The sequence below is a fragment of the Apteryx mantelli genome, chromosome 9 (assembly GCF_036417845.1).
Source record: "Apteryx mantelli isolate bAptMan1 chromosome 9, bAptMan1.hap1, whole genome shotgun sequence".
Classification (NCBI taxonomy): domain Eukaryota; kingdom Metazoa; phylum Chordata; class Aves; order Apterygiformes; family Apterygidae; genus Apteryx; species Apteryx mantelli.
Genome location: NC_089986.1, coordinates 15,968,461 through 15,985,758, shown reverse-complemented (window position 1 = coordinate 15,985,758; position 17,298 = coordinate 15,968,461). Strand labels below are relative to the sequence as shown.

General features: G+C 52.7%; 1 protein-coding gene across 1 annotated transcript in view; it reads left to right on the top strand.

Moving 5' to 3' along the window:
* XXYLT1 (xyloside xylosyltransferase 1) overlaps positions 1-17,298 on the top strand; it is a 79,895-nt gene that overhangs the window by 24,892 nt on the left and 37,705 nt on the right. Inside the window, exon 3 of the mRNA XM_067301817.1 lies at positions 13,823-13,955. Within this exon, the coding sequence (XP_067157918.1) occupies positions 13,823-13,955 (133 nt within the window). The remainder of the gene's footprint in view (positions 1-13,822; positions 13,956-17,298) is intronic.

The window sequence follows — 17,298 nt, the reverse complement described above, 5'->3', positions numbered from 1 at the left end:
TGGAGAGAGTGTTAATAGTTTCTGATGGGGTCTCATAGCTGCTCTCTCTGCTTCATGTCTTGTCCGTGTGAAAAAGAGCCAGATTGCTTCCCCAGCCTGTTTCTGGGCTGAGCTTATGCATGTTAAAGCTAGTGAGAACAGGAGACAGGCTGAAATAATGGGTTTGCAAGGAAAGGGGCACCAGTGCCAGCCATTGTTCCTTGACGGCGTGATCCTCTTGTGCCTTTTGAGCTTTTGGTGTTGTTTTTGGAGAGCAGGCAACAGAATGCCTCCAAATAAACCCACTCCCAGATTAACGCGGGAGGCTGTGGCTTTGTAGGAGGCTTCTTACCTGGAGAAGTAAAGCGCTAGCCCAGTCCGCCTGCTTGTGAAGTATGCGCCTCCTGGCAGAGGGAGCCTGTCTGCCCCGAGGTGCATTGGGCGTTTTTCACTGCTCGAGCTGCCCCAGCTGTGCCGGGGGTCAGCCCAGATGTTACCCTCCGGGGCGCTCGGCATGGCTGCTTTCCCGAGGGTGCTGGCGTACCCGCGCTGCTGGTGTGCGCTGTGTCCCCAGTCCGCGTGCGCTGCAAGCTCGTGAGCAGCCAGGCTCCGCTGTGCTGTGCGGCCCACGCGCGGGCAGGCTGCTTTGATGCCAGCGATGTAGTTGCTGTTTAGCAGGAGAGGTGGGTTCAGGACAGTCCCCTGGATGCTCTGACGCCGATAAGGCCTGTTTCCCACAGCATGATCACCGTTTTGGTCCAACGTGATCCGCAGCCCCTTGGGGTGGTGTCACTTTTCATTATTTCCCTTGGCTGCCCCTCGCTGTAGTGCCGGCATCGATTATTTTGGATGTCCTAGATCTGTCAGACCGAGGCAGGCGTGTGCTGTTATTTCACCTCCTGCAGAGTGACAGGGTCTTGGCATTTGCCCTGCCGGGGCAGTTGTTTAGATAAACACCCTGGTGGTGCTGGGCAGCAGGAGGCTTTCTCCTAGCCCTCCTAGCAATGTACATTATTTTTAAGGGAGGGGATACCCTTTTCCTTTTGTCCCTCTCTCCCTTTATATAAAGGTTAGCAGCATGGAAGCTACTCAAGTCATCCTGCATTAAAATCCTAGGCCTGCTCAAAGCCTGGCCCAGCTGGATTTGCAGGGACTGCTGTCCTCCAAGGTCTTGTTGGCAGCTCTGCCTTAGCTTTTTAGAGTTTAGCAAGATGAAACAGGGACAACATCTGCCTGCAGCTCTGCTGCCCCTTCCCCTGCACAGTTTGTAGTTAATCAAGACATGAGATCATTTACCTTAACGCATTTATTTTCCTGAATCTCTTTTTGGTTTCCCTTCCGTCTCACCTGTTCATTGCTTTACAGTTTTCCATCCTCACTGCTTTGTAATTTATGACAGCCTGGAATTAAACCTTATTTTGTCTGATGGTAAGGTTTCCTACTGCTCTAACTCCAGCTGCAAAAAGTGTCTTCGCACTCCTCCTCCCCCAGTGACACTGCATATGAAATACATAGCAAGCAGCACTTACAGCTTCATCCTGAAAGCTGTTGCGTGCTCAGCATTGTCTGTGGTATGGAGTCCAGGCAAGGTCCAGGGGGCTTAGCATCATTAAATATCGGTGTCTTGGACCTTAATGGATTATGAGGAGACAGATGTACAGGAAAAATTAATTCTCTGAAACAAAAAGTATCCTTTTCCTAAGTTTTCTCCTTCCCTCTTCCTCATAGTGACCGCACAGTGTGGAGCAACCCCACTGCTCACCCCTGAGGTAGCGAGACACAAATACCCCGTTTGCTTGTGGCCAGGCCAGTGCAGAGGTAGCAGGAGATGGGGTGAAACGGGCCCTTCCCCTTGTGCCTAGGGTCTCTCTTGAGTCAGGAGCAGGGCATGGAAATAGGAGTGGGGACAGAGACATTTATCTGGACCAGGCAAGAACAGTCAGGCTGCTGCAGCAAACACACTGGGGGTCCTCAAAGCTGTACCAGATCCTTTGGCTTGTGTAGGTAGCTGCTCCAGGGCTTTTACAGATGTGCTGAAAGCCTCTCTGAGCCAAACCACTTGGTCTTCAGAGCTGGTGTTGAAAACTCTCCTTCTCCCATGTCAGCGTGTTCAAAGGTGGCACTCCACATTCTCCAAGGTCTAACTCTCCAGGGCTTGCGGGCAATTGAGGGAGTGCAGGGGCTCTGCAGAAAGAGTGGCCTACCAAGCAGTGTGGCTGCACCCCTTGTGCGTTGTGCCCTCCAGGGAGTGCTCTGTGCGTGTGCGTGTGTGTGTGTGTGTGTGTGTCTGTCTGTCTGGATCTGCCCCAGGGCACCTGGGGCAGATGGTGGCGGAGTCACATTGTGGAGCTGATTAGTAATGGTGCTGTGCAGGAGCTGCTGTGCATGGGTTGTAGCAATGATTTGTCATCTGTACCTGGCAGACAGCTTAATTTTTTTAATTAGCTGATAGGCTGGAATTGCTGTGAAGGAGCTGCTTTTCTTCTCTGCTGGGTGCATGGAGTTGTAAAATCTGCTTAATGACATTGTTAGCCAGCCAGGGCTGCTCTGGTTTCCTGGGTATGTCCTTCTCCATCCAAGACACCCTCTCGACTTCACATTTGTAAGTAGGCAACCTCTTTGGGAGAGTTGGATGCCTTCGGCAGGGCTGGCTGGCTTCCTGAGGACAGCACTCCTCAGGAAGCCAGCCAGGTGGGAGGTGGATTCACTGGTCAGCCCTTTTTCTCTAGCTGGTCCAGGTGGTGGGTGCAGAACAGTCAGGCAATGTAGCCACTTCTTTCCCAGGCAGCCTGTGGGAAGAGCCTGGGCCTCCCTGCTGCGGTGCAGGGGTGAGAGCTGGGAGTTTTGCTAGTATCGCATCCTAGCTGCCAAGAGAAGTCAAATACAGGAACTCTAAAGGGAACCTCAGGAGGCGGCTGGAGAGGTTGGGTCATGGTGTAACCCCGTGACCAGCACTCTAGGGGACATCCCATGGGGCTCGTCTCTTTCCAGGATCTTTCTGTGGCTGGCAAAGTGGCACTTGGACTACCAGCCAAACTCAGAGCAGGGAGTGTGTTCCTTGTCCCCGATCAGAGTTGCTCAAGTGTTTTATGTAATTTCTGTCTTGATACTCTTGTTCTGAGCATGGTGAGGGGGAAAGGGACACGTGGGCAAATGGCCAGAACATTGATTTCCAGGCCTCTCAGTGGCAGAAATATGAAGAAGGGAGGTGACTGCTGTACTACCCTTGCCAGTGCTTTCTGCAGAGGTGCCACCTCAGTCTGGGCAGCAGCTGAGACCCTCGATGAGAAAGAGGGCAGAGCTGCCCGTTACGATGGCCGCAGGAACAGAGGTGATCCTTGGCAGGGATGGAGGAGCTGCATTTAGCCGCAAGCTTGCAGGTTAAGCTACCAGCACCTTGATGAGCCCCTCTGAGGTATGGTTTTAAAGGATCTTTTTTTCTCCAGGGAAGATGAGCTCCAGAGTAGTATCAGGTCCTCGGAGGGAGCTCCCTGCTTACAGCCTCTCCAAGCCAAGCCGCTTTGCCAGGAGCCACACTGTGGAGCGTTGGCCCAGCTGCTGTGCGGCTGCTTGTGGGGACGGGGGGGGGTTACAAAACATCTCCTGACCCGCTTCCATGCGAGAGGAACTGTTTTTCCAAAGCACAAGCTCTGCAGCGGAAGGGAGGTGTCGACATCTCTGCTCGAGGCGGATCTGCCTCCCGGGCTGCGGGTCTGCGCTGGCCTCCCCCGGGATGGCGGGCCGCCCCGCTCTCGCCTGCTAGCTGGCAGCGGGCTCTGCGGAGCGTGTCACGTTTGCACGCGCGCGCTCCCGCCGCTGGCTGCAGCCCACCGGCTTCCTCTGGGTGAGGCTCGCCGGTTTTGTCAGGGTCAGCCCCGCGGCGGGCGGGCGGGCGGGCGGGCAGGAGTGATTAATCCTGGAAGCAGAAAGGGAGACTTTATCTTTCGAGAAAATAAGACCTGAAAAGGGGAACACACAACAAAACAGGAAGCTGCTCACAACTCTCATGACAGCAGAAGGGAAAACTGCCGGGGAGCAGCCAGGAACATTGGGGTTAGCAAAACAAAGGAAGCCTCTAACAAAGGACAGACAAAAGAACAGAGTATGTTTGTATAAATAAACTGTGCGTATCCATGTTTGGCTTATCATGGCTCTGGCATCTCTGCCTGGCACTGCAGCAGCGCTTGTGCTCTGCTCCCTGCTGCAGCCATGGCAGGAAGCCTTGAGAAACAGTTGGCTGATGCTGGTAGTGCAGTAGGTAGCACCCTCCACATTGCATATTCCCCTCCAGAGCGTGCCACCTACACCGTGCCCATGGCCAGCCTTGGCACTGGTCACTGGTGTGATGTATTTCTTGGCCACACGTCTCTCGGAGCCACCAAGGGCAGAAGATGCTGGTTTCACAGCCAGCGTGAGCAGCTTTGCAAGCCCCACGGTGCACACGAGGTCAAAGCCCCACGTGTTTCTGTCAGCGGCATGCTGCCCACTGGAGCAGAGGCTGTTCAGCGCTGGCCCGGGCGGTTTACTGCCTCGGGCAGCAGTCGGAAAGTTGCTGCAGATCTTCCACCGCTCCTGATTTCCGTAGGATGTGAGAATCCTTTTAACTGTGTGAACACCGCTGGTAGCTGTGGAGAGGAGGCTGCGGACGTACAGGCCAGCGCGTGCTGGTCGGGTCCCCCAGGTGTGCGGCAGGCAGGTATGCGAGGAGTGGTGACTCCTGAAAGCCTAAGAAGAGCCTTTCTGTCCCAAGATGTAGCTGGCAGAGGATATTGCTGGGGCAGGACTGGGGCAGTACTTGTGCGTGGTCGTGCCTGGGGCCTGGGTTGGGCCTTCCTCGGGTGACAGGGTCGTCCGCCCCATGCAGAGCCAGGTTTCATCTCTCAGTGTCTGAGGGCTGTGGGGCCCGGATCAAGCGTGCAGACATGGTTTTGTGCCTGCTGGTGATGCGTAGCACGCTGGGCCCTGGCGCAGCAGCACGGAAGCAGAGAGCTCTCAGCTCTTGGGAGAGTGACTTCTGGGTGACAAAAATCATCAGAGGAGTCAGAGCCAAACTCCAAGCAATGGACAGAGGTGGGGGGGAAGCTGTCCAGATGTGCCCAGCATTTGCAGAAAAGCAGATCTGAGCCCTCCAGCCCCACTGACCCCCTAACCTGCGAGCCTGGGTTGGCTTGGACTTATTCCTTCTGATAGTTCAAATTAAGCGGCAAAACCCACATTTGTTCCATGCTGTTTCCTGGGAACCCTGAAAGCAGCTCTGCAGGCGCTCACCACAGAGCCTGTGCAGCCAGCAGGGGACACTCCTGTCCCTTCGCTGTGCAGCGTCACTCATGCTGGCTGCAGCCGCCTGCGGTCCCCGCAGAAGGGTCTGAGCCGCTTTGAATCCAGCAGCTGTATGTCCTTGCCCATCACCATGCCCTTATCCATTTCCCCACTGCGTGGGCTCCGGAAAGGTGCAGGGCCTGATAGGGGAGAGGGAGCTTCTGAATCCTGTATTGCAGGAATCGCTCCTGCTGGCTCTGCACGGAAAGGCAAAGCAGCAGGCCTGGGTTACGCACCAAGTCAGGGCTTATCAGCAAGGCACCGACAGGAATCCCAGTGGTGTCCTCCTTGATCTCACCTCTTCTGTTCTGCCTCAAAGATCGTGCCTGGCAGTGGGCCAAGGGCACCAGCCTCTGGCCCCATATGTTGCTGCCACATTGCCAAAAAGGTGTGGAGAGTTTGGGGTGCTCTAGAGAGCTGCATGCTGTGCTTGGCTGTAGCAAGGCGGCTATCCTGCTGCATGTCCCCCGCTGCGCACTTAACCCTGAATTGTGTTTCTGTGGTTAGCAAGTCTTAGGTCCTGCAACATCTTCAGGTGAGGGGTGAATGTGTGTAGGCAGGGAGTGGTCTCCATCCCCATGATCTGGCAAGGGGTTGGCTAAGACCAACTGTGGGTGCCAGACAGTGCAGTATGCTATCAGTGATGCAGGTGTCAGAGGGGAGGTTGAAAGATTTTGGCAGGCTCCCTGCATGTGGAGGCTTGGACAGCTTTAGGGAGCTCTCTGATGGGGTTTATCAAGTACGAGCCCATGGTCCAGTCTCTCCTTGGGAAGCCCCCAGCTCTGATTGTGTGCTCAAAGCTGGTGGTGACTGGTGTGTTCTGGGGAGCGCCCCCTCCTCACACAGTGAGCCCTGTAGCTGCAGCCTCACCATGAGGCATCTCACCGTGCCATCACTGCACGGAAGTAAGGTAAGGAGTACCCCCCTGTGAGCCTGGCCGGTGAATCACTGAAAATCACCACCAGCAGTCTGGTGGAGCAGATCTTGTCTGCGAGCAGATGGGGTTAGGAATAATAATACCCAAGTCAAGCCCATACAAATTTTTCAGGGAAAACAGGCTCTTTAGAGATCCAGTCCTGCTCAGGCACTCAACTCCGACTGAATACAGAGAGTGTTTGCCCCTGGGGGGAGCGGGACCCCCTCTGATACATGCAGGAGGCATGTCTCCTTGTTGGCGTGGTGGACCAGAGCAGTTAGGTCCAGTGTCCTAAGAACAGGCTTGTTGAGAGAGGTGGAGACCCTGCTGTGCAGGGTGGTGGGAGCAGAACCAAATCACTGCCAGCTTCAGTGACAGACACCTACCAAAGAGCGCGTGCGAGACTTGGGCACTGTGTAGCCATGGCAGGGCAATGGGCTGTACCCCTGCTGCCCTCTCACCATTTTCCCCAGTACAGCCCCACTGGACAGAGGAGAGGGAGACCCTGGGAGGGTCTGTAGCAGGGGAGGGGTGCGGTGCTGGTGGAAGAGTGGCTGTTGTCCGCAGGGCTTGTGTCGCAGTGGCTTTGCTCTGTGAACAGCTCCCGTGCCTTCCTGGAGCGGCTCAGTCAGAGCAGTGGTGGGAGCATCGGCTCCGGTGTCAGACCTCTGCAGGCAGGATTTCCTCCTCTGACCGGGGAGCTGAGCTTGTGCAAACAAGGGCCCATCAGTCAGCTGGGGAGCTACACCAACTCGAAGATGTTACAATTCTTCTGCTTTCTTCCAGTCTAAAGCTGTTTAAACCACTACTAAATTAACAGTAGTTAAGACCATGGCATTCGCCGGACAGCTTTGGGGCTTTGCATTGTTGATGGCAACTCTCCATTTCATTATTTGTTGTTTGACACAAGTTGTTATTATTTTTACTCATTTCCCGTCTTGCAGATTGACGTGATTAGCATGACTGCAGGTGGCGGTATGCTTTTGACCCAGATCTAGCTTGTTTTGTATGGAAGAAGAGGGTTTGGAGTAGAGATTAGTGTTTATGCCCCTACTCCTATGCCTGTGATCTGGGCTTTTTTTTGCCAGGGCTTGGGTACAGCTCTCACACAGAAGGTTATCAGGACTGACTTTAAAAGAATTTGCCTACATAATAGAAATACATCTCTGCTACCTAGAAAGGCTGGGATGCTTGGGTATAGTGCTTCTCAGCACTAGCATGCTCTTGCTTCTGTGCCTTGCCTAAATATTAGAGTCAAATGCACCATTGATGCAACTCCTTGGGCTCCCCACACCTACATCCAGAGGTGCCAGGAGGTTTTTAGTTTGGATAGGAAGCTCTGAAATTGCATGTCATAATCCAGATAATAGTTTCGGCCCCAGCCAGATGACTTGCATGCACCTGGGAGCAGACACCTTGACTGCGTGTAGAGGGGGAAGGTGTTACCCACACTACTCTTGGTACACAGTGTTTCTGCCTGGGTCTGACCTGTCTGCCTACAGCCCGGGGGAGGCAGTGACTCACTGAGAGCCAAGGAGCCAGAGCAGGGAAAAGCGAGTAGCCCCTGAAGGGGATCTCCTCTGCACCCGCCAGGTTTGCAGCTGGTAGCTGGGGGTCCCAGAGCAGCTGAGGAAATTGTGCCCACAGGCTTATGCACGTAGCAGCTGCCCCCAAGCTCTGTGCAGGCTCCTGCTTCTGCATCTCCTGTTGTCCTGAACTTCCATCCTCTTTTCTCATATTAAATCCGCTATTGACTATCTCTTGCTAGGCCATCCTCTAGCCTAAGGGCAAACACAGGGCCGTGGAGTCCAAGGCTGCTGTCAGCTTCTGGGATCTGCATATTTGTAGGCTGCTCTGAACAGTGAAGGCATGTGCGGTGGTCAAGAAGGGCTCAGTTAGTAAAAACTGCTACAGGATTGCTCTGTGGAGCTGGGCGGGAAGCTCAGATGGGGTGTAGTGCCCTCGTATGCAGTGTGTGCTGCTGGGCTGGCAGAACCAGCTGTTGAAGCCAGCAGATGTCTGCCCTGACTTCAAGGTCCTGGACTTGCTTCCTCTCACTAGCTCTGTAGCTGCCTCTTGGGCAGCGGCTGAGCATCCTTCTGCTCTGGTTGGTTTGGCCAAAGCGGCATGCCTCCTCTCTGCGCACCCCTTCTGCCAGTCATGTTGACGCAGTTATTCAGGGTAAATCACCTTTTCCTGAGGAGAGTAATTTGCTCGGAAAGGTCACATTGCATGTCCACAAATTCTTAACGGTAGGATGGTCTGGCTCGCTGCAAGTCAGCCTGCTCCTGTCCCTCGGTGGCCGCACTCGAAGGGCGCTGCCTCTGCTGTGCTGCGAGGGCAGAGCACGGATCCAGCCCCTCCCGTGAAGGGCTAGCAGACGTGCTCCAAAAGCAGCCTCCTGCCAGAGGCGTTCCTGAGCGCGCTTCAGTGATGGGCTCTGGCTCTGCCGGAGGAGCCAAACAGCTCGCCAGGCCCCTCCGCACGCACCCGGAGCGCCTGTTCTCCTGCCTGCCTAGCTCTGCCAGATCCCCGAGAGGGCTCTGGGTGCCAGGACGCTGGAAGCGACCTCCGTCTGCCTGTGGCCCTTGCTGAGGCTCACGGCGGAGGAGAGAGGGCCTGCACGAGAGATGGTCTGTGCCAGCAGCTCCTGAGTCCTGCTTTGGGATAGCAGATTGATTCTCCCCTCCTCTGGCAACCGAGCCCCAGTACAAGATGGCCTGGGCACTGGCGCTGCCTTTCTCGCCTGCAGTTTCCAGCACGGCAGATCCTGCTCTGGGTGTGTTTGGATCACACGTTCTTTCAGCCAGTCTTTCACCTCGGGAGCACAGCAGGGTTGTGACAGCCGGAGGGAGGATTTGAGTCAGCGTGGTGAAGCCAGGCTCCAGGTGTTGAATGCCACGGCGGCACCGCGCCGGCCCCTGTTTTGTGGTGAGGATGTGTCCGAGTCCGCGCAGCCATCGCTTGGTGTGAGTCTGAGCAAGCCTTTAGCAGAGCCAAGCCCGGAGAGCATCCCCCCTGTGGCTGCTGTTAGGAGGCTGCAGTAAAAAAATTACGAGCTTTAAGTGGGGCCAGCCTATGTCATAAAACTGTCACGGCTAATGGAGATCTCCGGTTTGAGTGGCTTAGCTCCCCTGGATGCACAATGCCTGGAAGAGCCAGAGTTGAATGGAGAAGAGCATAAAATATATTATGGCAAAGTAAGAAAACTCACTTTCCGAGCAAAACACTAAGTGTTTTCCCACATTTCCAGCTGGCCCCCTCCAAGCAGTTTGTGCCTAAGAGAGGAGATCATGTGATTCCTCCACCCCCACGTAGTAGTCAGGGCAAAGTGCGTGGTAAAAAGGACAAAATACTGTAATAAATCATAAATATTAGTGCCTGACTCTTTGCCAGTCACAGACAGTGTTCACAGAGAAATCATCTTAGCCATTAATCTATCTGTGCAAGGAGCATCTGGCAAAACAGCATTTAGTGTTACCCACACTCATTTTCATCTCTGTTGTCACAGTTAATGCTTGCTTAGAAAAAAGGAAAAGAAAAAGTTTTTTTTTTTTTCCTGTCCAATTTGTTAGCTACATTTTCCTGGGGCTTTTCTGCCAGCGCAGCATGGAGACCAGCGCAGGGTGATGGTGCCAGAGCAGGCAGGGATGGGAAAAATGGAGGAGGCAAGGAATTAGAGTTTCCCCCCCAAGCTTAGCCTTCATTCTCAGTTGTGATTAATTGCAGCTAGTGCTCATCTGTAATTTTAGAGAACAATCAGATGACGTGCCTTGTGGTTGATTTAATTGAAACCTGATGAGCCATCTCAAGCCTGCTTTGCACTGGGGTAAACTGTGCTGGAGTTGTCCCCTGCTGTGGCAAGGGCTGGGAATGCTTCCCGGAGCAAGCCCGGGGACGCCACCTCCTTTCCCCCTGCTTTCCAGCGCCTTGGACGTTTCAGGCCCCCCTCCCTGTTTCTCCCTGGCGGAGGTTGTGCTGGAGGACGCTTTACCATGTCTCCTCATGCTGGAGATGGAGATTGCTTTCCTCCTTCGGAAGACCGTCCTAGTTCTTTACCACGGGTTTGGTGGGTCCAAAATGCGGTTTGGGGCAGAGTCAAAAAACAAAAAAACCCCAAGCCTTGGGCTTGCCATGGCGGCACCAGCAGAAACTGCCTGGCATTGCTGCGGGGGATCCCGGGGCTGGGCTCCTCCTGGAGGGACCCACGAGGCAGGTCGGTGGCCGTGGCTTTTGGGAACAGGAGTGGCCAGCAGCTGCGTCTGCCGTTGCGGTGACGTGCCTCGTCGTGACGGACGCGAAGCCCCCGAGCGGGAGATGTGCGCAGCCACAAACTGCCGAGTGCAAATGTCGGCGCTTAATGAAGGGGCACAGGGCGGGCTGCCGCGCTCCGGGCTGCCTCGGCTCCGCGTCCGCGCGGTGAAGCCCGCCGTCGTCGCGTGTCCCCGTGCCCGCTGCCCGCGGACGGGTGCTCCTCCGGGCAGAGCCGGCACGGGGCAGCGCGCGGGGTCGGGCAAGCGTGTGCGGACACCCCCCGGCGTAAGAGGGGACCAAGCCGCAAAGCTGGTTTTGTGACCGGGTCTGAATAGTCCCTAAGCAGTAGGGTAAAGGATTTGGGGTTTCACACCACTGTGGTATGGACCACGCGGGAAGTCTGGGGTTAGCTGAGGAATCGCTTTAAGGGGGGATTAGCTTTGGGGTATTTGGGATGCCTGTCTTGTTCCCCGTTGCAGAAATCTTTTGCTCTGCCTATTCATCTGCTTGAATTGTGCTAGCGATTTCTAAGGCAGTTAGGAAGGCTGAGGGAAATTGCTTTCAGGTCAAGACCTGCTTTAGCCTGTAGTGAATTACTATGCCTGAGTTTTAAATCTTGGCAAACAGAGGATTATGGTGGTGGTAAATACTAGGTAGGCCTGGGGATTGCCTTACTGCAGGATGAAGTGAATACAGCTTTCCCTTTAGTAGATAGGGAATAATGGATGCTAAAAAAATAAATTGAGATACAGCTTGGGTCATAGCTCAGATAATATTTCTCCTTGATTTGTATTTCTGCTTAGAAACTTCACAGGCTAAGCAGTGTATTTCTTGCTGAACCTCATAGGGCTTTTTCCTTCTTGAATGAGGACAGTATGTTAGATATGACCAATTGCTGAGAGCCCTGGATTAGTGCAGGATTTGCAAAAAATTCAGAGCTGCTGTGCAGCCCTGTGTTTGGCTGAAACACAAACTTGAAGTGATAAATGCATTTGAAATGGAAAAGTTACATTCCTGCACTGAAAGATAGCTGTGTGTGCCTGGTTGCTCTCATCATCTCTGGGTCTCTAGTCCTGACAGTTGCTTTTGAGTTTGGGGGGGGAAAAAAAACCAAAACACTACTTCCTGCTTCCAGCATAATGGTGATAGCAAGCAGCATACGCCAAGCGCCGCGAGGCCAGGAGGCGCAGAACGCATGGTGATCTGAAGACTATAGCACAGGCAAAGCCAAGGAAAACGTGGAGTCCCAGCAGCCGAGCTGATAGCTCCTGTCCTGCCCTCCGAGAGGCGGCCCGCCTGGGATCGGCACGCGTTCACGAATGCTTGGCGTTGCAGGCCCACGGCTGGAGGGAGAGAGCGGGCCTGGCATGATGACGTGCGTGGTGCTGGGGGCCAGAGGGTGCCTGGCCCTTTCTGGATGCCCTGCGCTCTAGCTGGGGAGGACGCATACAACACAGGGTGAGGGGAGGATGGATTCGTCCTCCCATCTGGAAATACCTGGCAGTAGGAAGGATGAGAGCCTTATTTGCTCGTTACTGTGAAAACAGTGGTAGAGGGATGCTAAAATGCACATCCAGCCTGTAGAAAGCTGTAACGGCACCTGTACACGATAAGTGGGGACTGAAACAGGTTGACACAGTCTTTTAATCTAATTAGCACCGAGTGCTAAGCATCCCAGCCAGTTTGCTCTTGGCTTTTATAACACACACAAATAGCTCTGGCATTGCATAAGACAGTGGCCTTTGGAGACTGCCTGACTTAGCTGCTGATACGTGAGCGCACCTGGTCATGGTTCCTGAGCAGGGCTGAGTTTTGCCGGTCAGATGGTGGCCACGGCTTTGCCCAGGCTGAGGGAAGCGAGCGGACAGTCTGATCTCTCTCAGGCTCAGCATTTGCGTTTGCTACATTTCACTTAGCCTGCTGCAATCTGTACAGCATTCCTGAATCCACCCAAGACAAGCAGTCTTGGAAAGGCATGTCTCCCCCAGCCTCTCCCAAACAATATCTCCATAAATTGGTCTCATGTGCTGCAGAGGAGACTCTGACAAAAGCCGGCAGGGGCTGGGTGGCTGTGGCCAGCCCTTGCTCTGTTTTCTCCTGCTATAATGAGTTTCCAGTCTCCTTTTCTCCTTGATGTGGGAAGGAGCCGGCTGTCTTGCAGTTGCAAACAGATTAGGGAGCCGTTCACCGTCACCGTGCTTCTGACCAAGGGTCCGTGACAGTGGTGAGGAAGGGGGAGGAATTAGGTGCGCTTGTACCAGTTTCATGGGGCTTTGAGTGGCGACACTGGCAGAGGGAGCAAGGGCCGGAAAGGCCATGGAGTCGTGCTTCTTCCTGACTCCCAAGACAGAGAGGAAGATGCGTGTCTTGCCTCATTTTGTAGCTGAACAGAGGGACTGACCGCTGCCCAGCTGGCGGCTCGGTTCCCTTACCAGCAGTGATGTCACTCCGCTGGTCTGACGGGTTCACAGCGTGCGTTGCTAGAGGCACTGCCCAAGCACAGGATATGAGTGTTATTTCTGGAGGAGCATGCTGTGCAATGGTCCTGAGCCTGCTCATGAGCACAGGGCTGGCCTTAAAAATGACATCCTGCAGCCTGTTCGCACTCTGAGTTTCTCACTGCAAGTGGAAGATGCTTCCATGTCTTCACGACCCTGCTTTTCTCCAACAGAATATTGTCAGTAATAATAAAGTTTTCAGGCTGCTCTAGACCGTCAGCAGTTTTGTGCATGCACAGTGCTGTAATCTCTGCCCTTGGGGAAGCCTGCGTCAGGTCACTGGGAGCTAATGAGCTTGTGCAGGTGTTATTGAGGGTGTAATGTGGCTTACTGAATTACTGTTGTTGTCCGCGATGGGAATTACTCTGTTTGATACTTAGAGCCAGGGATGGTAGCATGGGCTGGAGCTGGGAAATGCTTGTTGAGTAAGTAGCTTTTCCGAGAAGTGCATAGCAGAAGATGAATGTGGGATTTTGTATGGCTCTTTCTGCAGAAGGGGAAAAAATACCTGTTGTGGAGCTGGAGCTGGAGTATTTCATGCTTTTTTCAGTGGTATAGAAAGCCAGTCTTCCAACTGGTGAAGGGGTTTGATAGAAGCAAAAGGTCACCAGAAATGGTTTCTTATATAAATCATGTCTAAAATGTAGAGTGGTAAATGCTGTCATGATGGCTGATGGTTGGTAGCTTTATATAGGGGTTGCAACAGGAATGTTTTTGCCCTAGATTGGCTCAGAATCTTGCCCACTGGGCTGGTTGGGCCAAATCCTCGCTGGGTGTAAGCCATCACATCTCTGTTGGTATTCACTGAGTTAAGTTTTTTTCTTTTGTAGCTGATTTTTCCTCTTTGTGCTTTCAGAAATAACACGAATCATCCAGGTAGACTTGGACCTGAAATACAAGACCAACATCCGAGACCTGTTTGAGGAGTTCGACAACTTCCAGGAAGGAGCTGTCATTGGGATTGCCAGGGAAATGCAACCAGTATACAGGTACAGCAGCATGCCCAGGGCAGGAGCATGGGGAAAAGAGGATGGGCAGTAGCTGGCTTTTATATTTTCTGTTCAACTCAATTCGGTCTTTGGAACAAAATCCACAGAGAAAGAGTCTCCCCGTTTTAATCCCAGCAGAGGAATTTAATTGGAGACTCCTAGGCAAATATGAACAAAGTGTACAGTATCACTGTCATTTCCTTGATTTCACACATCATGTCAAGGCTTTCAGAACTGAATTCCTGATAATTAGTGCCTAGATCTATATTTAGGCTCACAGAATACCTGTTAGAGAAGTGTTTCCCCAGCCATTTCTGTTTTACATGCTTTAAGTGAATTTTGGAGTGTTGCTTTGTACATCAAGGTTCAGAGTTTTGGGCCATGAATATTGCTGCTCTGTCCAACAGGTAGCAATATTTCCTTATTCCAGGTGGACCTGGGATCAGTGCATTTCAGATGTGCGTGTGCATTCTGTTAGACTGACAAAGATCAAAGTGCAGACAGGCGGTGGTTGCAGCCTGAGGAGTAGCTCTGAGCAGTGCAGTTGCCTTACATCCTGCTATTTAGCTTTTCTCTTTGTTTTGCTTTCCTCCAAGTTTTCCACAGAAGAACTGACCCAGCATTGGGGAATCCCACTGTCAAGAGATTTAAGCAGATCACAGTCTGCCTTCTCCAGCCATTAGCTTATTTGCAGGGAGTTTGAACCACATCCTGTGCTAATGCAAGATCTTTTGGGGAATGCCACGATTGAAAGAAAGATGCTCTTTTGTTGGTGGCATTTGGTGGTTTCTCCATTTCCATTAGGCAGAGAGTACATGTTGAGTTTGGGTGATAATAAGGTTCTGGATCCGTGGAGGCATCCTGCAGAAGCATGGACTATGCACCTAGGGTGTCCCCTCACACAGATGGGGTGGTGCTGCTGTAGGTCCTTCAGTATTTGACTCCCTGCTTGTGTCAGCAGGTTACTAATGAGTGGATGCTGTTTTCAGTTGCAGTGAGCCCTTTGCTGAAGAGGTATTCATACAGAGCAGTCTAAATGGGTAAAACTCTTGATGAACTGGGCTTGCAAGCATGCAGATAGTCCCATGATCTGCTGTGCAGATGTTCTGATCTCTCCCAAAGCTGATGGAGGCTTTGAGACTTCATCACTTGCAGAGAAGAGCGTCAGCCTCTTAGAAGCAGCAGCCAAATCTGGCCGAGTTATTTCCAGAGTTCCTAGTGCTCTGAAGCTGCAAAGTGCTGCTCTGTCATTCATGAGCAGTGCTATAACTGTCTGGCAGAAGCAGGGCTGACTGACATTTTTGAACGTGCTCACAGTGGATTTGTTCCAGCTGTGCTTAAGGGTTTATTTAGTGCTTTCTATGTCTGGTGTGAAACGTGCACTAGAGAAAATGCCAGCTGGGCAGTCTGGAGGGAAATTTTCTGTTCATGGACAAAGACATTCAGCAGAGTCAGTGAGAGGTAAAGGGTCTCTCTTATGGCTTCTGGTACCACTGATATCCTGCATGGACCCATGTAGGTCCTTATTTCTCCTATAAAGTTCTGCCACGGGACCAATCTCAGAGTTACAGGTAGCTGTGAAGGGGGCTCCAGCTCTGATTTGGCCAAACAGTGGAGGAGATGAAATATCTCCACTGTAACTTGCTCTTTGAACCCTTGGTCCATCTGCTAGCACTGACTGTGGTGGCAGCTAGCGATGGGAGCCGCACAGTGAGGGCTTGCCAAGCTCTTCCCACTCGCAGGCCACCAGTGGGCTTCAGGGAGGAGCAGCTCCAGGTTCCTCAGGGCTAAGCTGGGTCCAAAGGAGGCAGCCCAAGGACATCTCTGTGTAATTGCTGCACCAGTCGTTACAAGGTGTGCACTTGTTCATGTGGAGCCCTACAAAATAAAGTGATATAGGCTGACCAAGCCTGACAGCCAGAGCTTTACACTCAGGAAGCATAGTCCTGACTGTGAAAAAGGTCTCGCTGGCCTCCTGGGCTGTGGGTCAGGGACAAGATGAAATAGAGCGTAGCAGAGCCACTGTGTTCCTGCTTAGCAACAAGGGCAGCTGGGACTGGGTGAGTGTTTGGCATGCTGTATTGGGTTAGCAATGACTTCAGCCTGGGTAATGTCACTAGGCTGAGCTGTGTCTGGGGCTCTCGTGCCCAAAGGAAAAACAGAGGTGGTCAGTGAGAAGAAGTTGTTTCCCCAGTTCTTCTCCAGAAGTGGGGCACCACTTGGTCTGTAGCTGCAACAGCCAAATAGCTTCACTCCCAAACATTGTTTTAATGCACTCTTTGGTAATGAAAACAAAGCTTGTTTCATGTTACTGCTCTGGAGCTTTGCCAAGCTGGTGGTGCCGTTTGGGAAAATCCACCATCTCCTTTGGTTTGGATGTGAGTTGTGTCAGCTCCTGACAACAGCAGTCTCAGTAGCCTGGAGTCACAGGTTGGGGGGTTCCTGGTGATGAAGCTGGGTGGTGCATGGCTTTGGCACCACTTCTAGGTTCTGCAAGGATGGGGGAAGGCCATTTCCCTCTTGCAGAGCAAAGGCTGCAGGTCAGGTACCAGGCCAGCCACAAGGTGCAGGAGGTGGGTGTCCCTGCGGCTGGGGCAGGCACGTGGGTGGCAGGAGGTGGGGGCTGTCTGACTGCGCGCATGTGTGCTGTTCTGCTGGGAATCCATAACTCAGCTCTGCATTCAGCAGCAGCACACGTTTCTCCAATAAAAGTCGGCCACAGCTTTCTGCCCTGAGTGATGATGATAGTAACAGTCCCAGTGCACCACTGGTCTGCAAAGGGGGTTCTCATTAACCCTATTTTCTGTCCCCCTTTTTGTTCCCCATGTGCCACATGCCTGTGTGCAACACAGTTGGACTAAATTAGAGGAGTGGGTGAATGTAGAGTCCAGACATCACAAGAGGTTCTAACCCCTTGGCCAGTGGGACTGGGAGTAGGTTCATATTTGAGCAGGTGCTGTTTTGAGTGGGATCAGATATTTCCAGATCAGTACTTACAGAAATTAATTTAATTTATCCTGTCTTGTTTAAAGGATGGACCTCAGTTTTTGTTTTAATTATTGGTGAGTCAGATCACCAACTCAGGATGCCTTAAGGAGTTCTCAGCTGAGCTGAGTTTGAGCGTCAGAAATAGCTTGGCTAGATTCGCTAATCCTAGTGGAAATGTTCTCAGGGAAAGATTAAAAAAGCTTAATAACTCTATATGTCTTTTCTTTTCCTACTGGAAGCTTCAGTAATGGGATCAATAACTGAACCTCCTCATACATACCCAGCCAGTGCAAGTGCAGTGCTGACTGGTGCCGCAGGTTGGTGCATGCTGGAGCCCCAGTCCAGCAGTATTCTT